General features: G+C 39.5%; 1 protein-coding gene across 7 annotated transcripts; it reads left to right on the top strand.

Moving 5' to 3' along the window:
* Window positions 1-8,417: 8,417 nt before the first annotated feature.
* On the top strand, window positions 8,418-24,613 carry LOC128205866 (adenosine deaminase-like). Of its 7 annotated transcripts, none has more exons than XM_052907886.1 (11): window positions 8,418-8,617; window positions 9,126-9,312; window positions 10,599-10,703; window positions 14,030-14,091; window positions 14,968-15,096; window positions 15,875-16,131; window positions 16,630-16,760; window positions 17,221-17,292; window positions 18,601-18,770; window positions 19,576-19,702; window positions 20,619-24,613. In XM_052907886.1, the coding sequence occupies exons 3-11, from the start codon at window positions 10,635-10,637 to the stop codon at window positions 20,736-20,738; spliced, it is 1,137 nt and encodes a 378-aa protein (XP_052763846.1). In that variant the 5' UTR covers window positions 8,418-8,617; window positions 9,126-9,312; window positions 10,599-10,634; the 3' UTR covers window positions 20,739-24,613. The 7 variants fall into 7 exon arrangements, with proteins under 7 accessions (XP_052763846.1, XP_052763847.1, XP_052763845.1 ...); XM_052907887.1 differs by having other exon boundaries at window positions 9,146-9,312; XM_052907885.1 differs by having other exon boundaries at window positions 9,162-9,312.
* The last annotated feature ends 226 nt before the right edge of the window (window positions 24,614-24,839 follow it).

A 24,839-nucleotide genomic window follows, 5' to 3' on the forward strand; every position in this document is an offset into this window, starting at 1 on the left:
CGTGCCAACTTTGTTTAAATCATAAAATGTATCTTATATTTTATTTTGTAACAATGTCAAACTCAGATATTCAGATCAAAGTACGTGACTTGTTGTCGTTATTGTACCCTGCATTATGAATAAAACATTGTAGTCTGGGGAGTGTTCCACTGGATGATGGTTTGCATATAATGTTCTAGACTATGCATATTAATAAAGTTCAAACAATGTGCATTTGTGACAGTAATTAAATCCTTTATGTATTTTTTATCGACTTCATGCAAGCGTCCTGCAGCTGTTTTAAGTACGTGCTTCAAATCATACTGAATTAATAACTATTTGATCTATAGAGCGATTTAGAATTATAAACCGATGTAAACCAATAGCTGGCTGATATTGTGAAATACTTTCAGGGGCTTTGATAAATTAAGTATGTTTTTGTTGTTGTATTGCAGGGTGCAAATGGAGAAAGATCTGCAAATAAAACAGTCAGAAACCCGAATAATGACATTGCATAGCACATGGCAATCAGCTATCAATGTTCCATTGATGGTAGAGCACATTGCAACCAACTGTCAATGTTCCGCTGATGGTAGAACACATTGCAACCAACTGCCAATGTTCCGCTGATGGTAGAACACATTGCAACCAACTGCCAATGTTCCGCTGATGGTAGAACACATTGCAACCAACTGCCAATGTTCCGCTGATGGTAGAACACATTGCAACCAACTGCCAATGTTCCATTGATGGTAGAGCACTTTGCAATTAACTATTACTGATCCGTTGATGGTAGAGCACTTTGTAATTAACTACCAATGGTCTGTTGATTGTAGACTACATTGAAATCAGCTATTAATGTTTCATTGATTGTAGCTAGAACACATGACATTCAGCAATAAATGTTCCGTTGATGGTAGAACACTTTGCAATTAGCTATCAATGATCCGTTGATGCTAGAGCACACGACGACCAAATTTCCATGTTCCGTTGATGGAAGAGCACATGACGACCAGCATTCCATGTTCCGTTGATGGAAGAGTACATGCCGACCAGCTTTCCACGTTCCGTTGATGGAAGAGCACATGCCGACCAGCTTTCCATGTTCCGTTGATGGAAGAGCACATAACGACCAACTTTCCACGTTCCGTTGATGGTAGAGCACATAACGAACAGCTTTCCACGTTCCGTTGATGGTAGAGCACATAACGAACAGCTTTCCACGTTCCGTTGATGGAAGAGCACATAACGGACAGCTTTCCACGTTCCGTTGATGGAAGAGCACATGCCGACCAGTTCCGTTGATGGAAGAGCACATAACGAACAGCTTTCCGTGTTCCGTTGATAGGCACATAACGAACAGCTTTCCATGTTCCGTTGATGGTAGAGCACATGCCGACCAGCTTTCCATGTTCCGTTGATGGTAGAGCACATAACGAACAGCTTACCATGTTCCGTTGATGGTAGAGCACATAACAAACAGTTTACCATGTTCCGTTGATGGAAGAGCACATAACGAACAGCTTACCATGTTCCGTTGATGGAAGAGCACATATCGAACAGCTTACCATGTTCCGTTGATGGAAGAGCACATAACGAACAGCTTACCATGTTCCGTTGATGGTAGAGCACATAACGAACAGCTTACCATGTTCCGTTGATGGAAGAGCACATAACGACCAGCTTTCCATGTTCCGTTGATGGTAGAGCACATATCGAACAGCTTTCCATGTTCCGTTGATGGTGGAGCACATGCCGACCAGCTTTCCATGTTCCGTTGATGGTAGAGCACATGCCGACCAGCTTTCCATGTTCCGTTGATGGTAGAGCACATGACGACCAGCTTTCCATGTTCCGTTGATGGAAGAGTACATGACGACCAGCTTTCCATGTTCCGTTGATGGTAGAGCACATGACGACCAGCTTTCCATGTTCCGTTGATGGAAGAGCACATGACGACCAGCTTTCCATGTTCCGTTGATGGTAGAGCACATAACGACCAGCTTTCCATGTTTCGTTGATAACAGACCACATATCGAACAGCTTTCCATGTTCCGTTGATGGAAGAGCACATGACGAACAGCTTTCCATGTTCCGTTGATGGTAGAGCACATAACGAACAGCTTTCCATGTTCCGTTGATGGTGGAGCACATGCCGACCAGCTTTCCATGTTCCGTTGATGGTAGAGCACATGCCGACCAGCTTTCCATGTTCCGTTGATGGTAGAGCACATGCCGACCAGCTTTCTATGTTCCGTTGATGGAAGAGCACATGCCGACCAGCTTTCCATGTTCCGTTGATAACAGACCACATATCGAACAGCTTTCTATGTTCCGTTGATAACAGACCACATATCGAACAGCTTACCATATTTCATTGATAACAGACCACATATCGAACAGCTTTCCATGTTCCGTTGATAACAGACCACATATCGAACAGCTTTCCATGTTCCGTTGGTGGTAGAGCACATGACGACCAGCTTTCCATGTTCTGTTGATGGTAGAGTACATAACGACAAGCTTTCCATGTTCCGTTGATGATTAAGCACATAACGACAAGATTCCATGTTCCGTCGATGGTAGAGCACAAAAGGACACTTTCCATGTTCTGTTGATTGTTTATCACATGCCGACCACAGCTAGAAGGAATATACTGTATAGCTAGAACGAATAAACAGTACAGCTAGAAGGAATATACAGTACAGCTAGAAGGAATATACGGTACAGCTAGAAGGAATATACAGTACAGCTAGAAGGAATTTACGGTACAGCTAGAAGGAAAATATGGTATAGTATGGAGAAATATACGGTACAGCTAGAAGGAATATACAGTACAGCTAGAAGGAATATACGGTACAGCTAGAAGGAATATACAGTACAGCTAGAAGGAATATACGGTACAGCTAGAAGGAATATACAGTACAGCTATAAGGAATATACAGTACAGCTAGAAGGAAAATACGGTATAGTATGGAGAAATATACGGTACAGCTAGAAGGAATATTCGGTACCGTATGGAAGAATATACGGTACAGTATGAAGAAATATACAGTTCAGCTATAGGATATACTGTTCAGCTGGAAGGAATATACTGTACAGCTGGAAGGAATATACTGTACAGTTAGAAGGAATATACTGTTCAGCCATAAGGAATATATACTGTACAGCTAGAAGGAATATACAGTACAGTTAGAAGGAATATACTGTTCAGCCATAAGGAATATATACTGTACAGCCAGAAGGAATATACTGTACAGCTAGAAGGAATTTACGCCACAGCTTCAAAAAATGTACATCACAGCTTTAATGAAATAACGGTATAGCTTGAGGGAATATACGGTATATGTAAGCGATTGATGCGTCGGTTTGTAAAAAGAATTAAAGGTGGAAATATTTTAACAATATTTTATTCATTTTTTATTAACTATATCATACCTTTTAAATGCCTTTTTTATTTTGAAATTACGAATGAACGTTATATACAACATCTTTAAAACAGTTTGGCTGCGCATGTAGTGTCAATAAAGCTCGTCGTAGTCCATCATCATTGTATTAAACTAATATCCTCTTTAGGTTCAGCTCCATGTTCGTCTTCTAAACGTCTCATTGCTCGTTGTAAAGTGTCGTTCTTCACCGCTTCAAACAAAACCATATTGTATACAGTTTTATTAAGGACCGCCTTACTGCATGTCGGTAGGAGGTCTTTATAGGTTTATAGGCTGTAGGCCGATAGGCCTGCATACTTTTATAACCGTATCTCGCAAATCGCAGCGGCAGATCGACATAACATTTTTAACTTTTGGCGAATTAATGCGCGCACGGGCGTATCAACCCCAGCGCAGTTAGAACTGCGTTGGTCAACAACCTAATTTACATTAACATTTACATCGAAAATACCTAGTAAGCAATCTGCTTCATTCGCTACGGTCTGCGTTCTGCATATTGATTAGCTAACTAAAAGTAGCGCTGTTAGGAGTTTCAATCTATGTAATGCGGTTTATATAGTTCGAATAAGCTGCGTTTTGCGTAATATAACGCGATTAAATTTGTACAGAAAGCAATTATTTCAATATCAGCGAGTTAGAGAACATAATATAAAAAGCAGAATCTGCAAATAGTTTCAAAATGAACGCGTACTGAATCAAATAAATACATATAAGGCCGAGGACCGATAATATATACATGTACTTTGTAGTTAAGAATAGAATCTGGGTCATCGCATTCAGACAGTTTTATTTCCTGGAAAAATATGGATCGTATTATGAGCAATTAAAAGCTAATTACGCGTAAGATATCAAACCATAATGTTTTAAATTAAATTGTAATACTTCATTTTATCCAACAATCAGTTTATTTTTGGTGATTGAAGTTCATCCATAAGAATATTTTCTGTGTTTTAAATTGCTTAAATCGCTCTTACTTTTTTTATTTTTATTGAAATTGTTAGTTTGTCCTTGTGTTTGTAAAATGTGTGTCGACATAAGACCAATCTTTTGTACATACTAACAACACTTAACCAGTACTAAATGCATATTAGTATACACTTTTACCATTCAAATCAAATCGCGTAAAGCTGTCGACCTGCTACAATTTGTGTCATAGTCATGTAATGCCGAATGAAACTGAAAGTGTGTGAATATTTCTCACTTTGTCTCAGTAATTTCAGACCAAAGTCTTGAGCATGTAGCATAATAATAATAATAATAATAATAATAATAATAATAATAATAATAATAATAATTATAATAATAATAATAATAATAATAATAATAATAATAATAATAATAATAATAATAATAATAATATCTTTATTTAGAGAAGGTATAAACACATTTAGACATAATTACAGGTTCAACCATAACAACATCATATTTACAATGTGGCCTTCTATGAAGAAAAACAAACAAACAAAAACAAAATGCATTTATTAATTCATATGCATATTTAAAACCACTGATATAAATGAGTAATCTGTTCATTTTGTGACATGGGTTAAGGATATTATTAAGATACATGTACATCAAACATACAGGGAATAAATAGTATTCGGGTGATTCGAACCAGAGGTATGTGTCGTTGTAGAAGGATCCCTTACACATAAACCTAACTAATATGTTCAATGCATTTTTTGGGATGCAGTCAAGTTTGAATTAAAGAGTAGATTTTACTAAAATATCCTAAATGCTTTATTTATAAAAACCAATGCTCCAGATAAGGTTTTATATGATATTTAGAATTACTCCATACCTTATACGTAACTATTTGGCGTATTCCACATTTCAAATGACTTATACTACATGATCCAATTGCGAATCCACATAAATCTAAAAATTTTGCGAAGGAAATTATGAGCGAGCATATACTATATTTAGATTTTTATGTTAATAATTATTTTTTACAATTACATTACTATACTCACATAACATTGCAGGCCGAAGGTCATTCAACGCTTTAAGCGCTTTGATTTGTCTTGTCTACCTATCCCTTCCCACGTGCCGTCGTTTAATTATTTCGAATATGGCGAATAAAATTTTGACCGACTCTAATAAGATCTGTATTTTATGTGATCGATCCAAGAATCCACACTCTCATTAGCCTGATCATCTGATTCGCTTTACGGTTAAACATAACAACTGTTTATAAGCAACTTAACAAATCGTTTTCACTCCTGCATTCTACTTAAATTAACAGGTGAAGAATGTCAATGAAAAGCTACGTATCTTCGTTATTAGGGCATATTACACAACTTTGTAAGTGCTTACACATTGTTGCATGTGTTTTTTTTTTATAAAAAAAGATAAATGAGAGTAGTCTTTGAAAACTGTTGTGTCAATTGCAGACATACTGTAGTACATTATTTAAGCCCTCATTACGTTGAAGTTCTTCTCATTAAAAAAATATATACCTGAAAATTCATGGGACTACTTGAATTTACAAAGTAGTTACACGGAAACCGAATCATCTATTAGTGCGCAAAAATGGCAGCCTTCATGGAAATAAACAGGGAGTGTCTTTGTTTGAAATTTACTTTATTACAAAATACAGTGTACGTTACTTTAAACCTGCTTTAAATTAAAGTACTTGTTTCAAGCTTGCTGGCTATGTATGGCGTTCGGGCTCGTGAAACGCTAGAAGGGGGAGTATTGGCTATGTGAACTTTATGTTCTTATATTGAAATAGGTGATAATATTTTTTAAGAACTATAACTTTTAAGCACTTCCTGACATCTGCATTATTTGTCGTTTAGTAAGGCAACTGAATAAAATGCAATGCTTCAAAACATCTATGTCAACTGCTTTAAGGGCCCAGCTTAAGGCTATCTCGAACTAAAGTATGTTAAATTAGGGCCAAATGTCTAGCAGTTGCCTTGTCCAAGATGCCTTAAAATCACCAGCTGGGGTAGCAGTTTGAAAATGACACAGAACTCAGAATTAAGTAACTTTTAAGCTAATTTCATTTCACCATTGTCTTTATATTGATCAATTATTCTGACCCTAAATGTATGTTTTTCTTTCATGTTTTTTTAAAGCAGATTGTATGCAAGCTTATCTCCGTTCAGCAAGGTCAAAGCTTTTTATATTCAAACTCGTAACTTATTTCGGCGAAATAAACAAATTTTAAAAATAAACGCATATGAGACAATTGCTTGTATATTCTCATCCTTGTGAACAAAGGTCAACTATTTCGTTGAATTCTGGGAAAAATATCCGTTTGCTTCAAATGAAACTTTGTGATGACGTCCCGTTGAAGGTGTCATTTAAACATGTGTTTGTTTAAACTATGTCAAAGATGTCTTGTGTTTAATAAATTATAATCCATTTACAAACGTTCGTTCTTTTTTCACGGGTTTGTAAATCATTTAACAGCGTATTGGTTAATCAGCCATTGATAATGGGCAACATGTAAATGGGCGGCAAGAAACGTAACAATGTAAGATATAAGCATTGATGTCACGTGATATACGCGGTATCAGTCGTCTTGGTTTAGTGGGATAAAATTATTCTGGATATATTAAACAAAAAAATTATAAAAAGTTATACCATATATTTGTATATGTTGTTTGTACGAGTTGACGTAATGTATGATCAAGGTATGTTTCATTGACGATGTATGTTGTACAAGTCTTAATAAAGTGTCTTTTCTGTTCTGTTCTGTTCTGTTCTGTTCTATAATTCATAGCAAAAAATCCGTCGAAAATGGCAAAAAACCCAAATTCTGTTGATCCTTACTCTGTGACATTCATTCTTTTCTTAGTGGTATTAGCTTCCCACCCTGGACGCAGTGATGAGTCATTAGCGCCTCGTCACATCTTGAAGACAGCTTCGTTGGCGTGCTAATACTCTCCCACTGGCTGCAGCCTAAGGACTATGTAGAGGCGTTGTAGAACCAGCTAATATTTGGTCTTGAAATAAAACAATGACTATTTTGTTATTTACTATTTTATTATTATTTGTGATTCTTTTAGTTACTTTTTTATATATTTTTTGGGGTGGGGGTGGGGGTGGGGTTGGGGGAGGCGTATGGTGGCATAACCATACGGTGGGTCGATGTAACTGCCGCCTGTGAATAATCATCGCAAAATGCCACATGTTATCTCTATTCATGGGAGTTTATTCACAAAGTTGGGGTAACGTCATTTATTTCGAAAAAATGGAGAAGAAACGCGCCTTTCATTCACATCACGAAACTGCAGGCGCCAAGGCTCACCTTAAACACCCTCAATCAACAAACATTAGATGGTATTGACGTTTTGGTACGGAACCGGGCAGTAAAATAGTACCCGGGTTATAACCACCAAAACGTTTCCGGCCCGCGGCAATCCGGGTACCCGTCCATACCCTACTTCTTGTACCATTTGGGAGAGTGTTTTATCGTTTCATCTATGCATTAACCCGAAGGTCGCAAAACGGAACGCCGGGAACCAAGTACGCGCGTGTGGAGATTAACCGTGTAATAAATAGCTTGCGGATAAAATTTCTTATTCAATTATAAGCAAGCTAGCTATTGGGCGTTGTCTTTGACAACATAGTAAGGGATAGTGAATTGTGAGATTGTAATAGTTTATGCTGAAAGCAAGGTCCGACATCGCCCGTGCAGCACTTTCAGCGCTTTGATTTGATTTTGGTACTGTGTCATCTGAAATTTCTACTAAAAGCTATTCGTGACCTGTGGTTTGTCCGATAATTAAAATTTGGTCAGTATCCGCTGTTCCGCAAACTTCCAACCAAACCATGAGACAACTTCTGACCGTGTATTATAAAATAAGATCACCAGCGGGGGTTCACCTTCTATGTGTGATATTATTTTTTTAAACTCATCTTAAAATTCATTTAGCATCTGTATTGATAATTTAAAAATGTGCAAATTTAATAGTTATAGTTTTAATCTGTATGAAAGAGATCTAAAATTAGCTGCGATATCGACCAAGACAATATATCGTTCAGTGGGTCGTGCCGATACACAATCCCCCGTCAGTGTACATGTATGTTTACTACTACTGTCTATCGTGGAAGGAAATACGGCGTTCTCAAAGACGCATTGATCTTTAAATGACCACTGTGTGCATCAGACTGTTATTATTACCAACTGTTAAGGATATTGAGACCAGGAATTATTGAACCAAGCTTAACCCAAGGTAAACGTTTAATTAATTTATTGTGTTATGCTGATATAATGTTGTCCTGTATTTTGTTGGTGTTTTTAAGGTATTGTACTTTCTGCTCTAATAACATTAACTAAGTGTAGTAATTCTGAATATTTCCTGACTTGAAATAACCTTTTATGCACAACATTATGTCGTTAGTTTTCAAAATGATCAGGATAAATGTACAGACATACATGTATATCAGAATGACCTCGGAGATCGATATCATGCACTAACAAATCCCACGATGAATGTATGGACAGCACATTAATTTGCATTTATTAAAGTTTCATTAAAATGATGGATATCTTTTTAATTTTCCACAGAACTAAAATTACAAAGTTATGATATAAATAAAATGTCGACTTCAATAACGTGCCAGACAAAATTTGATAACGAGACATTCCATGAAACTGAGTGTTATATACTGAAATATTCCAATTATTCTTTAAAATGTTCTCAAGTCTAACATTTATCAGTTCAGTGATTGTATTTCTAGCGCCTAGATTCACTGAACAGGTATCTTACAACACAGGAATCCCGGCGCCAGGTACGATGAAGGCTTGAGACAAATGAATCATGTATAGATACACGAGTACACCCAGGTTAATCATCTAGCAGAGACGAACATTCATGAATACATCAGTATACACAGTTGCACCCTGTATCCGCCATTCCACGACAAGGTACGCGGTTAAGTCGTGTATATCTCGAGTATTGTCGTCTGTTTTTTAATGTCAGCTTGTTTTTTGCCGCCAGACGAGGTAAATTACGACAGGTTTTCAAAGCATGTCGACTTGTTTGCTTAAGGATATTTAGAGTTGTGTGTCGACAAAACTGGCTGATCACATCCGCCTCAGTATTTACGGTGTATATACGCGCGTCCATTGTTTATTGACCGTCTGCCCTTGCCTGCCATTCCTAGCTGCCGAATGTCACGGTCACCCTCACTCATTGACACTCAGAGGACACTTATCCTATATATAGAATTGTAAGTTACAAGAACGAACTACGGTTGTCATGGTTGACGGAGTACTGGTTTAAGAAGTCTCAGTAAACGGCTGTAAATATTTGAGTCAGATGTTGAAGATGCACTATCACTCCCTAATAAGATTTACCACATTTAATACAATTGTTTTTTTATACTAAATTAGGACGAATGAATGAAGAAAACAATGGTTCTTATGAAGGATACCGAGTTTTATTGAAAACAAAGGTGCAGGAAACACGGTATTTCTACCTTATGTAGATATTAGTAGATCGCACTAAATATTTTAGCACTCACCAATCATTTACTATTCTTGCGCTTTCTTCTATTAAATACACGGTTACAATCTTGATATCAGCAATAATATTTTCTATAAATGCGTTATTTAGTAAGTAGTTAAAGGGTTTTCACTCAAAATTATGTTTGTTATACACGAGTATGTATTGATTTGAAAAAGACGGTGTCACTTACAAGTTGTTACCTTGCTGATATTGCGTGACAATAATGACAATTTACAGCTCATTCAAGTGTCCATATCAAGTACTGTAAACGTTTCCTTTTACAATCAGAAAAAGGAAAGCAATTTATATTCTTCCCGTTTAGAGAAAACTTGTGCATGTAGGATACTTTCAACTGAATTGTGGTTTACCGGTGAGGATAACACGTAATTTAAACGTAAGTGGAAATACAGATGATCGAATTCAACAGTATTTAATGTTTTAAATGTCGTATACGTGCAGTCTTGTTCATTTCAAACGAAGATCTCAAAATTGGCTTGTGCTTCAACGAATCATAAATTCTGCGGTCATTAGGTAACAATATTTGGTGTGTGTTTTTTACTAAAATGTAAACTAAACACAGAAAAATACAATAAGATTTAAAACGAAATTTTATAAAGCAATACATTTGGATTTTAATCGTTTAGTTATTCAATATTAAATCATAATTAAATATCCTAGTTGAAACTTGATGTCCTGTTCCCAGGTTCCGGTGTGTGAGTGAAAGCAGACGACTGTTAACATGGAGTTTATGAACCCAGAGGAAGAGAGGAAGTTGATAGTGGAGTACAACACGCGCTTCCCTATGAAGGTAAAGGACAAAACCATGAATCATTTTCTAACTATCGATTACTAGCATTATATACATCACAGTTAACTTCCTTATGTTTACCCGACATATACAAGCTGTGTACGACATTTCTATAAGGTTCTCTTATATATTGATCTGACAACAGTAATTAATACATGATACTTGCATTTTAATATCATAACAGTCTTCAATGCCACTGTTTAGTTTGATAATTCATATATTATGGTATTAAGCCCATGTGCGTCGCGTAGCCAAAACTACAAACACTCGATGGAGAAGGGTGCGTGGGCGGTTGCCCCCTCCCGGTAGGCGGAACGCCCTTGCGTTTTCAACTTAGAAAAATTGTAAACCTAGATCGCAAAGAGTGACTTCTAATGAACTTGAATGTATTCGATGTACGTGTTTCGGTCGAAGTTTTATCATTCGAAAGTGTCATGCTTAATATTGCTTTCGGGAGTGCCATGTTATATCTCGAGGTCGGGAGTGCTATGTTATATCTCGAGGTCGGGAGAGCCATGTTATATCTCGAGGTCTCGAGTGCCATGTTATATCTCGAGGTCGGGAGTGCCATGCTATATATCGAGGTCTCGAGTGCCATGTTATATCTCGAGGTTGGGAGTGCTATGCTATATATATCGAGGTCGGGAGTGCCATGTTATATCTCGAGGTCGGGAGTGCTATGTTATATCTCGAGGTCGGGAGTGCCATGTTGTATCTCGAGGTCGGGAGTGCTATGTTATATCTCGAGGTCGGGAGTGCTGTGTTATATCTCGAGGTCGGGTGTGCCATGTTATATCTCGAGGTCGGGAGTGCTATGTTATATCTCGAGGTCGGGAGTGCTATGTTAAATCTCGAGGTCGGGAGTGCTATGTTATATCTCGAGGTTGGGAGTGCTATGTTAAATCTCGAGGTCGGAATTGCCATGTTATATCTCGAGGTCGGGAGTGCTATGTTATATCTCGAGGTCGGGATTGCCATGTTATATCTGGAGGTCGGGAGTGCCATGTTATATCTCGAGGTCGCTATATCTCGGGGTCGGGAGTGCTATGTTATATCTCGAGGTCGGGAGTGCTGTGCTATATCTCGAGGTTGGGAGTGCTATGTTATATCTCGAGGTCGGGAGTGCTGTGCTATATCTCGGGGTCGGGAGTGCTATGTTATATCTCGAGGTCGGGATTGCCATGTTATATCTCGAGATCGGGAGTGCTGTGCTATATCTCGGGGTCGGGAGTGCTATGTTATATCTCGGGGTCGGGAGTGCTATGTTATATCTCGAGGTCGGGATTGCCATGTTATATCTCGAGGTCGGGAGTGCTGTGCTATATCTCGGGGTCGGGAGTGCTATGTTATATCTCGGGGTCGGGAGTGCTATGTTATATCTCGAGGTCGGGAGTGCTGTGCTATATCTCGAGGTCGGGAGTGCTATGTTATATCTCGAGGTCGGGAGTGCTGTGCTATATCTCGGGGTCGGGAGTGCTATGTTATATCTCGAGGTCGGGAGTGCTGTGCTATATCTCGAGGTCGGGAGTGCTATGTTATATCTCGAGGTCGGGATTGCCATGTTATATCTGGAGGTTGGGAGTGCCATGTTATATCTCGAGGGCGCTATATCTCGAGGTCGGGAGTGCTATGTTATATCTCGAGGTCGGGAGTGCTGTGCTATATCTCGAGGTTGGGAGTGCTATGTTATATCTCGAGGTCGGGAGTGCTGTGCTATATGTCGAGGTCGGGAGTGCTGTGCTATATCTCGAGGTCGGGAGTGCTATGTTATATCTCGAGGTCGGGAGTGCTGTGCTATATCTCGAGGTTGGGAGTGCTATGTTATATCTCGAGGTCGGGAGTGCTGTGCTATATCTCGAGGTTGGGAGTGCTATGTTATATCTCGAGGTCGGGAGTGCTGTGCTATATCTCGAGGTCGGGAGTGCTGTGCTATATCTCGAGGTCGGGAGTGCTGTGCTATATCTCGAGGTCGGGAGTGCTATGTTATATCTCGAGGTCGGGAGTGCTGTGCTATATCTCGAGGTCGGGAGTGCTATGTTATATCTCGAGGTCGGGAGTGCTGTGCTATATCTCGAGGTTGGGAGTGCTATGTTATATCTCGAGGTTGGGAGTGCCATGTTATATCTCGAGGGCGCTATATCTCGAGGTCGGGAGTGCTATGTTTTATGGATTATCTGCCTCTTGTTTCCGTGTCAAAGTGACCGAAACGACCTAATTAACGATGTCTTGAGAGTTATTGATGGTATCTTTTTCAAATAAAAAAGTTATTTAAAAACCCTGGTAACAATAACTTACATATCTTTTTACGAAAAACCGCAGTCACCACAAAGCCTCAAGACAATGTTGGTTGGGTGGTAGTTCTGATAAATTTAATTCAAACGTATTCAGTTTGTATTAAGACATTTTCGGGAAAACGAAAGCAATAAGAATTATGCTTGCTTAATTATTAACCTTTAAACTAAATAAAACTTGATCTGTTTTAAACATTTGAAATTTTGGTCCTTCAAACGATGTTTGCAATGTGGCCGGCCCTTAATATAATTATTATTTAAGAATGGATTAAGTTCAGTCCACCGTGTTAGGAGGCATACTAATTAATGACAAGACATGTACAACAAATTGCTGTATTGTAATATATTTGCACACTATCGATCAACTGAATTAAGTTCATTGTGACGACGTGGTGGTCAACTTCCATTAGCATTTATCTCACGTGACTCGGCGGTCAACTTCTATTGGCATTCATCTCACGTGCCTCGGCGGTCAACTTCCACTGGCATTCATCTCACGTGCCTCGGCGGTCAACTTCCACTGGCATTCATCTCACGTGCCTCGGCGGTCAACTTCCACTGGCATTCATCTCACGTGACTCGGCGGTCAACTTCCACTGGAATTTATCTCACGTGCCTCGGCGGTCAACTTCCATTGGCATTCATCTCACGTGCCTCGGCGGTCAACTTCCACTGGCATTCATCTCACGTGCCTCGGCGGTCAAGTTCCACTGGCATTTATCTCACGTTACTCGGCGGTCAACTTCCATTGGCATTTATCTCACGTGACTCGGCGGTCAACTTCCATTGGCATTTATCTCACGTGACTCGGCGGTCAACTTCCATTGGCATTTATCTCACGTGACTCGGCGGTCAACTTCCATTGGCATTTATCTCACGTGACTCGGCGGTCAACTTCCATTGGCATTTATCTCACGTGACTCGGCGGTCAACTTCCATTGGCATTCATCTCACGTGACTCGGCGGTTGAACTGAAGATCTCCAATTTCACTTATAATTTCCAAATCCATGTCCCTGATCTTCTGATTCTTTCAGGTCGAGTTACACGTGCATTTGGACGGGTCAGTTCGTCCAGAGACGGTGCTGGACATCGCCAAGTAAGTGGGCACTGTCTTTCTTCGTACTAGTTGCTGTTTCTTAATATTCTTTACATTATAAAATGAAACTCGATTTGAAACTGTTGGATCGTTAGACACAATTTCATAAAGTTGAAATTTTGGCGAAGGATTGCATCATTAAAATGCGAGCAAATCTAAAATAGTTCACTCTTTTAGAAGCAGATAATAGCATACGGTGTTATTCTGGCTAAGGAATGTTTTTATATCTTTCTGTCAAAAAAAGTTATATTTAGAAATTAAGGTAACTTACAGGTTTGTTTACATCAGTTGTGACCCGTGATGACCCATGTGAAAACCCCTTTAAGTCACGTGATCAGAGGTTAATGATTGGAGAAATAATATGTAAAATACATACAGTCGAACCCCGTTGGCTCGAACTCGCTTGGCTCGATTTCTTTGTTGGCTCGAACTGGATATAAAGGACCATTCTTTCAACTGAAGGTAAGCATTCCCGCTTGGCTCGAATTTTTGGAAGGTCGATGTATTTTTGCCGGTTCCTTGGAGTTGGAGCCAACGGGGCTCGACTGTACAAGTTATTAGCCAATAAGCCCTTCACATAGGAAAACATAGAATCCTAGAATCGTATTTTATGTACCTTGACACATAAATCACAACTATAAAATGTATACTATAAATACATAAAGCACTGACAAAACATGCATCTTGATTAAGACCCAAATCACCTGAAGAGCTAGTGAATTCATTATACAAGCCGAGTTGAATATGTTATACATGTATATGATATTTTTATGCTTCAAGGGGGTGCTTGTTTGCAAACGATAATTTAGTAATATTAAAGTTGTTTTAACTATCTGGTCCGAAGTCTTATTTTGATGCGTGCCTTTTTCCCTGTAGAGAGCGAGATATGCTGAGCAGTCTTCCACACAAGACTGTAGAGGAACTGAACCGTGACGTCATCCTCGTGGAGCCCTCCAGCCTCGACAGGCTGCTACAGTCGTTCTCCTACTTTATGCCCATAATAAGGTATCCCAAAACGCCTGGCTAAATATGTGAAGTACCGATACTCTCCATAATGTGTCTGGCTTATTATGTGCAGCGGTGATTCCCCCAAAAAATGTGTCCGGCTAATGCACCAGTCAATTGTAACCACGCCCCCAAGGTCCGGAGGTATACCGGGGATAGCCGGGGAAATGGACCGTGTTTTTACCTTTCAGGTGTCCCCGCAGTGCCGGGTGAATGCGGTGGTTTTGTCTTCGCGCAAAATATAGCGGGGAACGGGCCTTACCTAGGGTTCCTGGGGTGCAGGGGCATTTGGCCGGGATTTTACCATCAGTTCGTGCCCGCAGGGCGGGGATTTTACCCGGGGTTGGCTGGACCGAAAGTCAAAGTCCCCGCTATTCACCGGACCTGGGGGCCGTGGTTACAATTGACTGGTGCATAAATATGTGTAGCACTGATATTCATAAATATGTGTCCGGCTATGTGTCAGGTTATAAACGAAACACCCACCTGGAAAGGTCAGTACAACGGTCTACCTAATGGAACGTTTCGTTCCACTTCATTCTTCGAGTATTAAATATGTGTAACGCAAACTATCAGCGTCTGCTTTTCGGCCTGGTTTCACCAGTAGTGGGTCTGCTTGTGCTGTTCCATCTACATGTATTTATAGAATTTATAAATTTATTAATTTTATACATACAGTATATCTTGAAATATAACAGGCTGCTGTTTGTACTTATACAAAACATTACAATAACGCGAGTTAACGAGCAAGTTGTGTTTTGCACATGTATATTTACAGCGGTTACAAGAACGCCGTGTCCCGGATCGCGTACGAGCTCTGTGAGGACTGCGCCAAACACCGGATCCGCTACATGGAGGTCCGCTACTGTCCACAGCTTTTCGCAAACTCTGACGTCACCAACGAGTACGTGGGCGAACCCGGCACGTTCACCCCGCGTGACGTCGTGGTTACGGTAAATGAGGCGCTCGCACGCGGTATGAAGGACTATGACGTCACCGTGAAGACAATTCTGTGCTGTATGACGCACAAACCAGGTGTTTAGAATATCAGACTATTCATAATGATAACGGTATTTGATGGCGCTTTGTAAGATTTTTCAGAAAGGAATGTATACTGATTGCCTTTTTCACTCTAAGTACTTAAATTGCAAATCAATTACAAAACAAAACATCCACATGTTGGGTAAGGGCTTTCATAACTTGTTGACCATCTTCCAGTCAAATCCAATTATTTGATACTGTATATGTAACCTTGCATACTTGTATGTGTCTTTCAATATGAAATTCATACACAGACCAAAATGATAAGGTTGGCAATATAGGACCCTGCAGGTGATCGGAAAGAGCGTCCCTCCTCTCTTGCGAAGTTTAGACACTATGCCAACGTAACTCTAACTATCATTATAAACGTTCGTGTTGATATGTTGATTAAGAAAGTGATGCGCCCCGTATAGCGATTTCCTTTTTTCCTTCCTCTATAACAGGCCATTCTGTTGGAACATACTGTGATCAAAACCCTTACTCAATTTTCAGACTGGGCACCGGAAGTGCTGTCACTCTGTAAGGAGTTCCGGGACAAGGGCGTGGTCGGTATCGACCTGGCAGGGCTAGAGTTCCAACCAGGAACGCCCGCGGAGGAGTGTGCACTAAAGAAAGTCTTTCAAGTAAGGAACGTGCCGTATTGAGGTTCCATTCTTGGTCAGAAACAGACAGGTTTGGAGCAATGAACATGAGGCAGCAATAGAAATAACAACGGATAAACGAAAAACGCAATTAATAATTTCATCAACGGTTTCTTTCGCTTGTTTGCCACTAGGAATTTTAACTGCTCGGATTTTATTCAATCTCAAATACATGCATGCGGACACTACCTGACACATCCACGTACAATGCCAGAAACATCTACGCACACTACACCACGTAAACTATCCGGTACTTCCACGTACACTATCCGGTACTTCCACGTACACTATCCGGTACTTCCATCTACACTATCCATTTCCTACCCTGGAATGATAAAAGAAGATCATGTAAATGTAGTTAACGTTTTAAACATACCAGCTCTCAACAATGCACATACAACGTATATATAAATATGTATGTATACATGTAAATCTATTGTAGGAGGCGGCGGCGTGCGGAATACACAGGACAGTACACGCGGGGGAGATCGGCACCGCCAGGGCCGTCAGGGAGGTACATCGACTGGATTTAGATACTTATAACTGATACAAATGATTTTTTTTATAAGGTCCCCTCATTGGTTTATCCAGTGCTCGTTTCTTAAAAGTAGTTAGTAAATAATAGCGGACACGACATGGACAAACGTTATGGACAAACGTTGACACGAAATGGACAAACGTTATGGACAAATGTTGACACGACATGGACAAACGTTGACACGACATGGACAAACGTTGCGGACAAACGTTGACACGACATAGACAAACGTTATGGACAAACGTTGTCACGACATGGACAAACGTTATGGACAAACGTTGACACGACATGGACAAACGTTATGGACAAACGTTGACACGACATGGACAAACGTTGACACGACATGGACAAACGCTATGGGCAAACGTTGACACGACATGGACAAACGTTGACACGACATGGACAAACGTTATGGACAAACGTTGACACGACATGGACAAACGTTATGGACAAACGTTGACACGACATGGACAAACGTTACGGACAAACGTTGACACGACATGGACAAACGTTATGGACAAACGTTGACACGACATGGACAAACGTTGACACAACATGGACAAACGTTATGGACAAACGTTGACACGACATGGACAAACGTTGACACAACATGGACAAACGTTATGGACACACGTTGACACGACATGGACAAACGTTGACACGACATGGACAAACGTTACGGACAAACGTTGACACGACATGGACAAACGTTACGGACAAACGTTGACACGACATGGACAAACATTATGGACAAACGTTGACACGACATGGACAAACGTTGACACGACATGGACAAACGTTGGATTTATATTGACACTGATTTTCTGATATTCCCGATTACATAGTGTTAGTTGTATGCTTTAATAAATAAAGATGTACATGTGTGAGTATGATTTATTTACTTGTATTGTTGGCATTGGCCAGTCGGTTTGTGTTTGGTGATGAGCGGTACGTTCACCCCGTTAAATCACACTTATACGGCATACGAGGTGCATGAATTAGTCATTATAAATGTTCGTAAGAGTTTGCGTTACTTGCTTATTTTTGCCACCATGCCCATATCGTGACGTTAGCTTCGTTTCATTGAGCTATGTTTGCCATTAGACGTAGCGTAACGTCGTGGTGTAGCGTCATGGTTTTACGTCGTGGCGTAACGTCGTGGCGTAACGTCGTGTCGTGGTGTTACGTCGTGGCGTAGCGTCGTGAACCGATTATTGGGGATCTTAATAAGATTTACATATTTGCTACGTATAATTAAGCTTGGCTTTACTTGAATATCTGCAGGCTATAGACGAGATGAAGGCAGAGCGTATCGGACACGGGTACCACGCGTACGATGACCCGGAAGTTTACAAGAAGGTGATCAATGAACACATCCACCTGGAGACATGCCCCATCTCCTCCATCCTCACCAAGGCCTGCGACAGTGACGTCACTAAACATCCCCTCAGAAAGTCAGTAAAGCGGCTAAAATCGTACGTTTATCTTGTCCAACAGATAGGGTGAAGGGCTTATGACAAGCAACCCAATATTCTCTTTAATAGAAAGGTTGTAAATCATAAAGTGAGCGTGTACATGTTATGGAAGCTGCACGTTGATGTAGGGTAATACTCGCAAAAATCACTTTCCTCGTGATTCTGTGCCTGTCATTGTATACCTGTAGAATCTACTAGGTTTCTGTAGTAAGGACACTTACGTCCTTTGACCCCCCCACCCCCTGTCTGTAGAAACTGAGTATGGCATAAATTTCTGTTGCAGTTGTGGTATGTTTCAGAAGTATGGTGAGGTGATACGGAGTGTTTGGCCATGTAACACTCGCTCTTATCAGTACATAATTTTATTTCAGTCTAATAAATCCATGTTTGGACAAAATTCGAAAGGACCCTGTGCTTTAATTTGAACCAGTTTAGGGTACTTGTGAATTGTGTCAAGTCTCAGTTACTGTTTAAGGCAATGCATTATATTAATGACATACGTGTTCAAGTATGTGTAGAATTCTATGTTTGCTAGTTGAACTTATCGAATGTGGCTAGATGCACTAATATTACCTCCTGTCATCAAGCAACTGTGGTTTTCTTGGTTCGTTTTCTATGATGCGTTTCTCTCGCTCTGGCGAAGTTTGTGGGGGACGGGGTGAGCTTCTTACTCAGCATCGGTTACCCAACGGCTCAAACTCAGCCTACTCTAAGCGTACCTCAATACGAAGAACTAATACAATGTAGAATGGTTGTTGAGTTGTACCCCTCTGTGTATGTCCAGATTTGTGAAGGACGGGGTAAGCTACTCGCTCAACACCGACGACCCTGTTGTCCTGGGTAACACACTCACCGACGACTACAAGTTCGCCTCCGACATGGGCATCACCGACGAGGAGATTATACGAGGGGTCAGTCTGAGTAATTTTCTAAGTTTGAATGCAATGAATTAGTAGAAGATTGATTTCCCTTTGTATCGATGAATATCTCCGTCAGGTGTCGCACGTTAAATAGATGCACGAGGTTTTCGTGCAAATCTCAGTTTAAGCTCATTCAGCTTTGGGCAGCCGATGAACACGAACGTAAATTTTAAGATTTTGTTGTGCATTTTGAAACGGTTGAACATGATAAAACGAAGGTACAGAAAGTAAATGATATGATGTGTTTTCATGTTAAGCCTTATAATAATACATGCAGTGTTTATATGAAATATATATGATAAATATTTTTGTTACATGTACATATCAGTCGGTTGCCCGAGTGCTAAATACTAATTACAATTTAGAAATTGAATTTGTTTTTTGCCATTATTTTGGAGAATGGACTGGAAAGGGAAATGCATTGCCAAGCAGTATTTAAAACTAACATAATTATGAATTAATATTTCATGACAAACACACTTTGTTGTTATGTTACAGGGTAGTTTTAATTCATGTTTGGTCCGCCGAGATTAATGAATAATTCATGTTTGCCAGTGTTTGCACTTCTAATCAATAGTTTTAATCTCATAGCTTAATGTATCGCTTTCATAATGTATTTGCTCAGCATTAATTGGATCCTATTTTTTTATCTGCGTGAAACATTGTTGAAATATTGTTGAATAATTTGATACACTGCATTCATTAAATGCATGACACACGGTAATTGATATAGGCAGTCATGACACACGGTAATTGATATAGGCAGTCATGACACACGGTAATTGATATAGGCAGTCATGACACACGGTAATTGATATAGGCAGTCATGACACACGGTAATTGATATAGGCAGTCTTGGAAATAACAATAATGCCGTTATAACAACGAATGATTTCTTGTATTACAGATTTTCAACGCAGCCCGGTGCTGTTTCTCGGACGTGGAGGAGCGGAAGTCCCTGGTCCGCCAGCTGAAGGAAGTGTATGGTCCCAAGTACGACTACCAGAGTATACATCCACACAAATAACACACCGTCTAGTTATAGGACTCAGATTTATTCATTATTGGATTGTGTTATATACGAAATGTCACAAATATTTCGCGTTACTTATTAAGCTTTTTAATAATTTCTAATACAAAAGTTTATGGAACTCATTGTGGCAAAAATATGAAGCTCGCCACTAGCTCGCTTTCAAACTTTTCCTACACTCGTTCTATATTTTTGGTGTATTAAGTTGCCATCTTTATCTAGAATTGTCGCAGATAATAATACAGCCTTAATAACGTTACCAAAACATGAAACAAGCATGGTACAAAGTGAATTGTTATTGAAAACTTGCTGTTCGACATGACAGTGTACATCCGAATAACTAACATATAAGGGCGCTAATTGAAGATGAGTATTGTATCGCTATGAAGTATTTGTATGTGAATGTGCCCATGTTTATGCGCTTTATGTGGAATAGAAAAATTGAGCCCGGACGTTCATACCGAATGTAACGCCCACATAATAGGAATCAATCCTTTAATATTGTTGGGATTAATATGAATGTTAGTAGTGTTTGTGTTGATGTGAACTACTTTTGAGTGCGACGCCATAAAATTGCATATAATGAGCTTATATGATATCCTACACAGCATTATTGTGATCTTGTTGAGTGTGATGAACGCACTCGAGTAAACTACTTGTAGTGATGCTTCTAGCGTAAGCTTCAAATCACATCATAAAACACTATCATGAGTTTTCTTCGTACTTTCTGTTTTCTGTTTCAATAAGGACGTATAATGACGAGTTACCAAACAGCTGTAAATGTTGATTTCGTTTTGTATATTATACCATTAACCTCAAACAATTAATGACTTGATTTAACACTTTGTTACATATAACTTGTCCTTTAAAGAAATGATGTGCTATTGCTTACATCATGTTAACGCATGCACGTCAATTCACCTGTTCTGTTTCAGTACAGGCTGTGTTCCATGTACACTGATTGAGTACAGGCTGTGTTCCATGTACACTGATTGAGTACAGGCTGTGTTCCATGTACACTGATTGAGTACAGGCTGTGTTCCATGTACACTGATTGAGTACAGGCTGTGTTCCATGTACACTGATTGAGTACAGGCTGTGTTCCATGTACACTGATTGAGTACAGGCTGTGTTCCATGTACACTGATTGTGTACAGGCTGTTTTCCATGTACACTGATTCAGTACAGGCTGTGTTCCATGAACACTGATTGAGTACAGGCTGTGTTCCATGTACACTGATTGAGTACAGGCTGTGTTCCATGTACACTGATTGAGTACAGGCTGTGTTCCATGTACACTGATTGAGTACAGGCGGTTTTCCATGTACACTGATTGAGTACAGGCTGTGTTCCATGTACACTGATTCAGTACAGGCTGTGTTCCATGTACACTGATTGAGTACAGGCTGTTTTCCATGTACACTGATTGAGTACAGGCTGTGTTCCATGTACACTGATTCAGTACAGGCTGTGTTCAATGTACACTGATTGAGTACAGGCTGTGTTCCATGTACACTGATTAAGTACAGGCTGTGTTCCATGTACACTGATTGAGTACAGGCTGTTTTCCATGTACACTGATTGAGTACAGGCTGTTTTCCATGTACACTGTTTGAGTACAGGCTGTTTTCCATGTACACTGATTGAGTACAGGCTATTTTCCATGTACACTGATTCAGTACAGGCTGTATTCCATGTACACTGATTCAGTACAGGCTGTATTCCATGTACACTGATTCAGTACAGGCTGTATTCCATGTACACTGATTCAGTACAGGCTGTATTCAATGTACACTGATTCAGTACAGGCTGTATGCCATGTACACTGATTCAGTACAGGCTGTATGCCACGTACGTAATCGTGTGATCTGATGATTAATAATTTTATTTTTTATATTTTATATTTTTTTATTGTTTACATTTTGTTTCTTTGTATTATCGGACTTTGCATCCGACTTTGCAGTTTTATATCTCCATCCGTAATGAAATGCATAATTACATTTTTACTTAAATCATCATAACATTTTACATCTTGCTACAATTAACTTTTAGGTCACATTCTGTGAGATCAGAAACTTGTCTATTAATGATACACGCTTTGTCATTTTACACATGCCCAAATGTCTGTTCCCTTTTAATTCGACCTTTTCATCCGCTGAAATATTGGTGTCAAGTCGCGCTTAACGCGAGGAATTAGCTTTAAGTTCAGAAGCAGTCAATTGTGTAAAACTGGATAAGTTATCCACTGGTTATGTTTTGGCTAGTTTGCACAATAAGCAATTTGATTGGACAGCAGTTGCTTTGGATAACTATTGACCAATCAACAAACAAAGTTTTGGCCAGTGTTCTACAATTGGCTTCAGCTAATGGTCTGACAGAATGTGGTTTAAAAGGTGCTAACACAAGCTGCCATGTTGTCCTCGACTGTAGATTGTTTCAATTTCATGAGGTTTAGAATTCGCCACACTCTGAAGTCATCAACTGAAAGCAGTGACAGCAAGGTTGTATTTCACGAAAATTAAACCGTCACGAAACTTTACCAGTCTACAGTATTTGGGTTTTGTGAAGCCAGTACAGTGTTGTTACTGTTAACCCTGTGAGTTATATAATAAATGTTGAACAAATGAAAGGCGTTATTACAGTTCCTACACAGAACGGTGGTCTCAGTCCCACCACCAGCCATGATTATAATCATGGTCATTTTAAACGTTTTGTCTTCCGGGAGATACGTTGAATAGCGGTCCCGTGTGACAGTGTTATGCACTTGTGCATGTTAAAAAAATCAGGGTAGCTCTAACCAGGGTTACATTCTGTCTGTGCACTATGCTCCAAGAAACATAAAATGACTAATAATCTTATCGGAGCACTCGCCGATTGGGCAAGGGCCGAGTGCGAGTATAAATAAGCTTAGACAACACCAGGTTTTGTTCAAAGAGCGGCTCACCGCGAGTGCTTCGGTGGCCGCCGCCCCGTTAAAAAAGTTGGACCACTCTATATGTCATTCATCGAAGAGCCCGTGGCATTTGGGGCTCAAAATTACTCATTTGGAGAATATCCCACAAAACGGTGGGAATAAAACTCCCCTTTGGCATCAAAAATATGTTTCAGTCACACTTGGGGATGTGACGGGGTCAAGCCATAATGCAGCCATATGGCGCGGGCAGATCTTTAGAACTGACTCAACAACAACAACAACAACAACAACAACGGGTTTTGTAACCACACGTGTATGATATACATGTACATGTCAGTGATAGAGCATTTGCTAAGGATGAGGAACGTCGCATGTCTAAACATCGACAGCGTCAAGTGGAAGAACTGCGAATCTCTAATTCATTGTCATTTTTCTTTTACTGAGTATGGATGATGAAATTTGCTGCCATTAGATAAAATATAAAAATACTGTTGAAAGAAATAATTGGAAATATTTTTGAAGGCTTTTTAAGATTTGCAAATTTTAGTTTTATTATATAACCGACACTCGCATTTGATTCAAAATTATGAGTTTACGATATTTTGTCACACGCGTGTTGATACCGGGCCAATGCAAAGATAATTGTTTCAAACGATACCGACACGGGTTTATTTTAAATTTAATGCATAATTCTCTTCACTTAATTGTGAAGTACAAACAGTATAGCCGCAACGTGAAATTTACGCCACGGTAACGTATTTTTGTGTATTACAATTTCTTTTGTACGAGAGGTTCGAGCACTAAATATAATAATACATTGATACAATGTTACACATTTGCTTTGTTACTTCGTAAATGTTTTACTTCGTGACTATACCTTATCATTATTATATATTATGCTGGTTATTACACATTTAGAATGTTTCTAAGGGAGGTAATAAACAGTGATGGAAATATAGCTCAAATTGTTTTGCATCCATAAGTTCCTCAAAATTCGGCCTACACGTGCCAGACCCGATCTCCCTTCAAACAGACTTACATTAAACGTTTCAAAAACATTATTGGTTAAAAAAAGGAATTCGAATGTGTTTTTTTATAAAGCAATACCTTTTTAATCCTTTCTACAGTTTGAACATTTTATTTAAAACATAAAACAATGAAAATGTCTCCAAAGAGGGACATTT

The sequence above is a fragment of the Mya arenaria genome, chromosome 10 (genome assembly GCF_026914265.1).
Source record: "Mya arenaria isolate MELC-2E11 chromosome 10, ASM2691426v1".
NCBI lineage: Eukaryota > Metazoa > Mollusca > Bivalvia > Myida > Myidae > Mya > Mya arenaria.

What these genes read in the sequence shown, in the direction of transcription:
- LOC128205866 (XM_052907886.1), top strand. Translation starts at nt 10,635, where the DNA reads ATGGAGTTTATGAACCCAGAGGAAGAGAGGAAGTTGATAGTGGAGTAC. An exon ending in ACACGCGCTTCCCTATGAAG is followed by an intron (nt 10,704 to 14,029) that starts GTAAAGGACAAA and finishes TGATTCTTTCAG; the next exon opens with GTCGAGTTACACGTGCATTT. An exon ending in TACTTTATGCCCATAATAAG is followed by an intron (nt 15,097 to 15,874) that starts GTATCCCAAAAC and finishes GTATATTTACAG; the next exon opens with CGGTTACAAGAACGCCGTGT.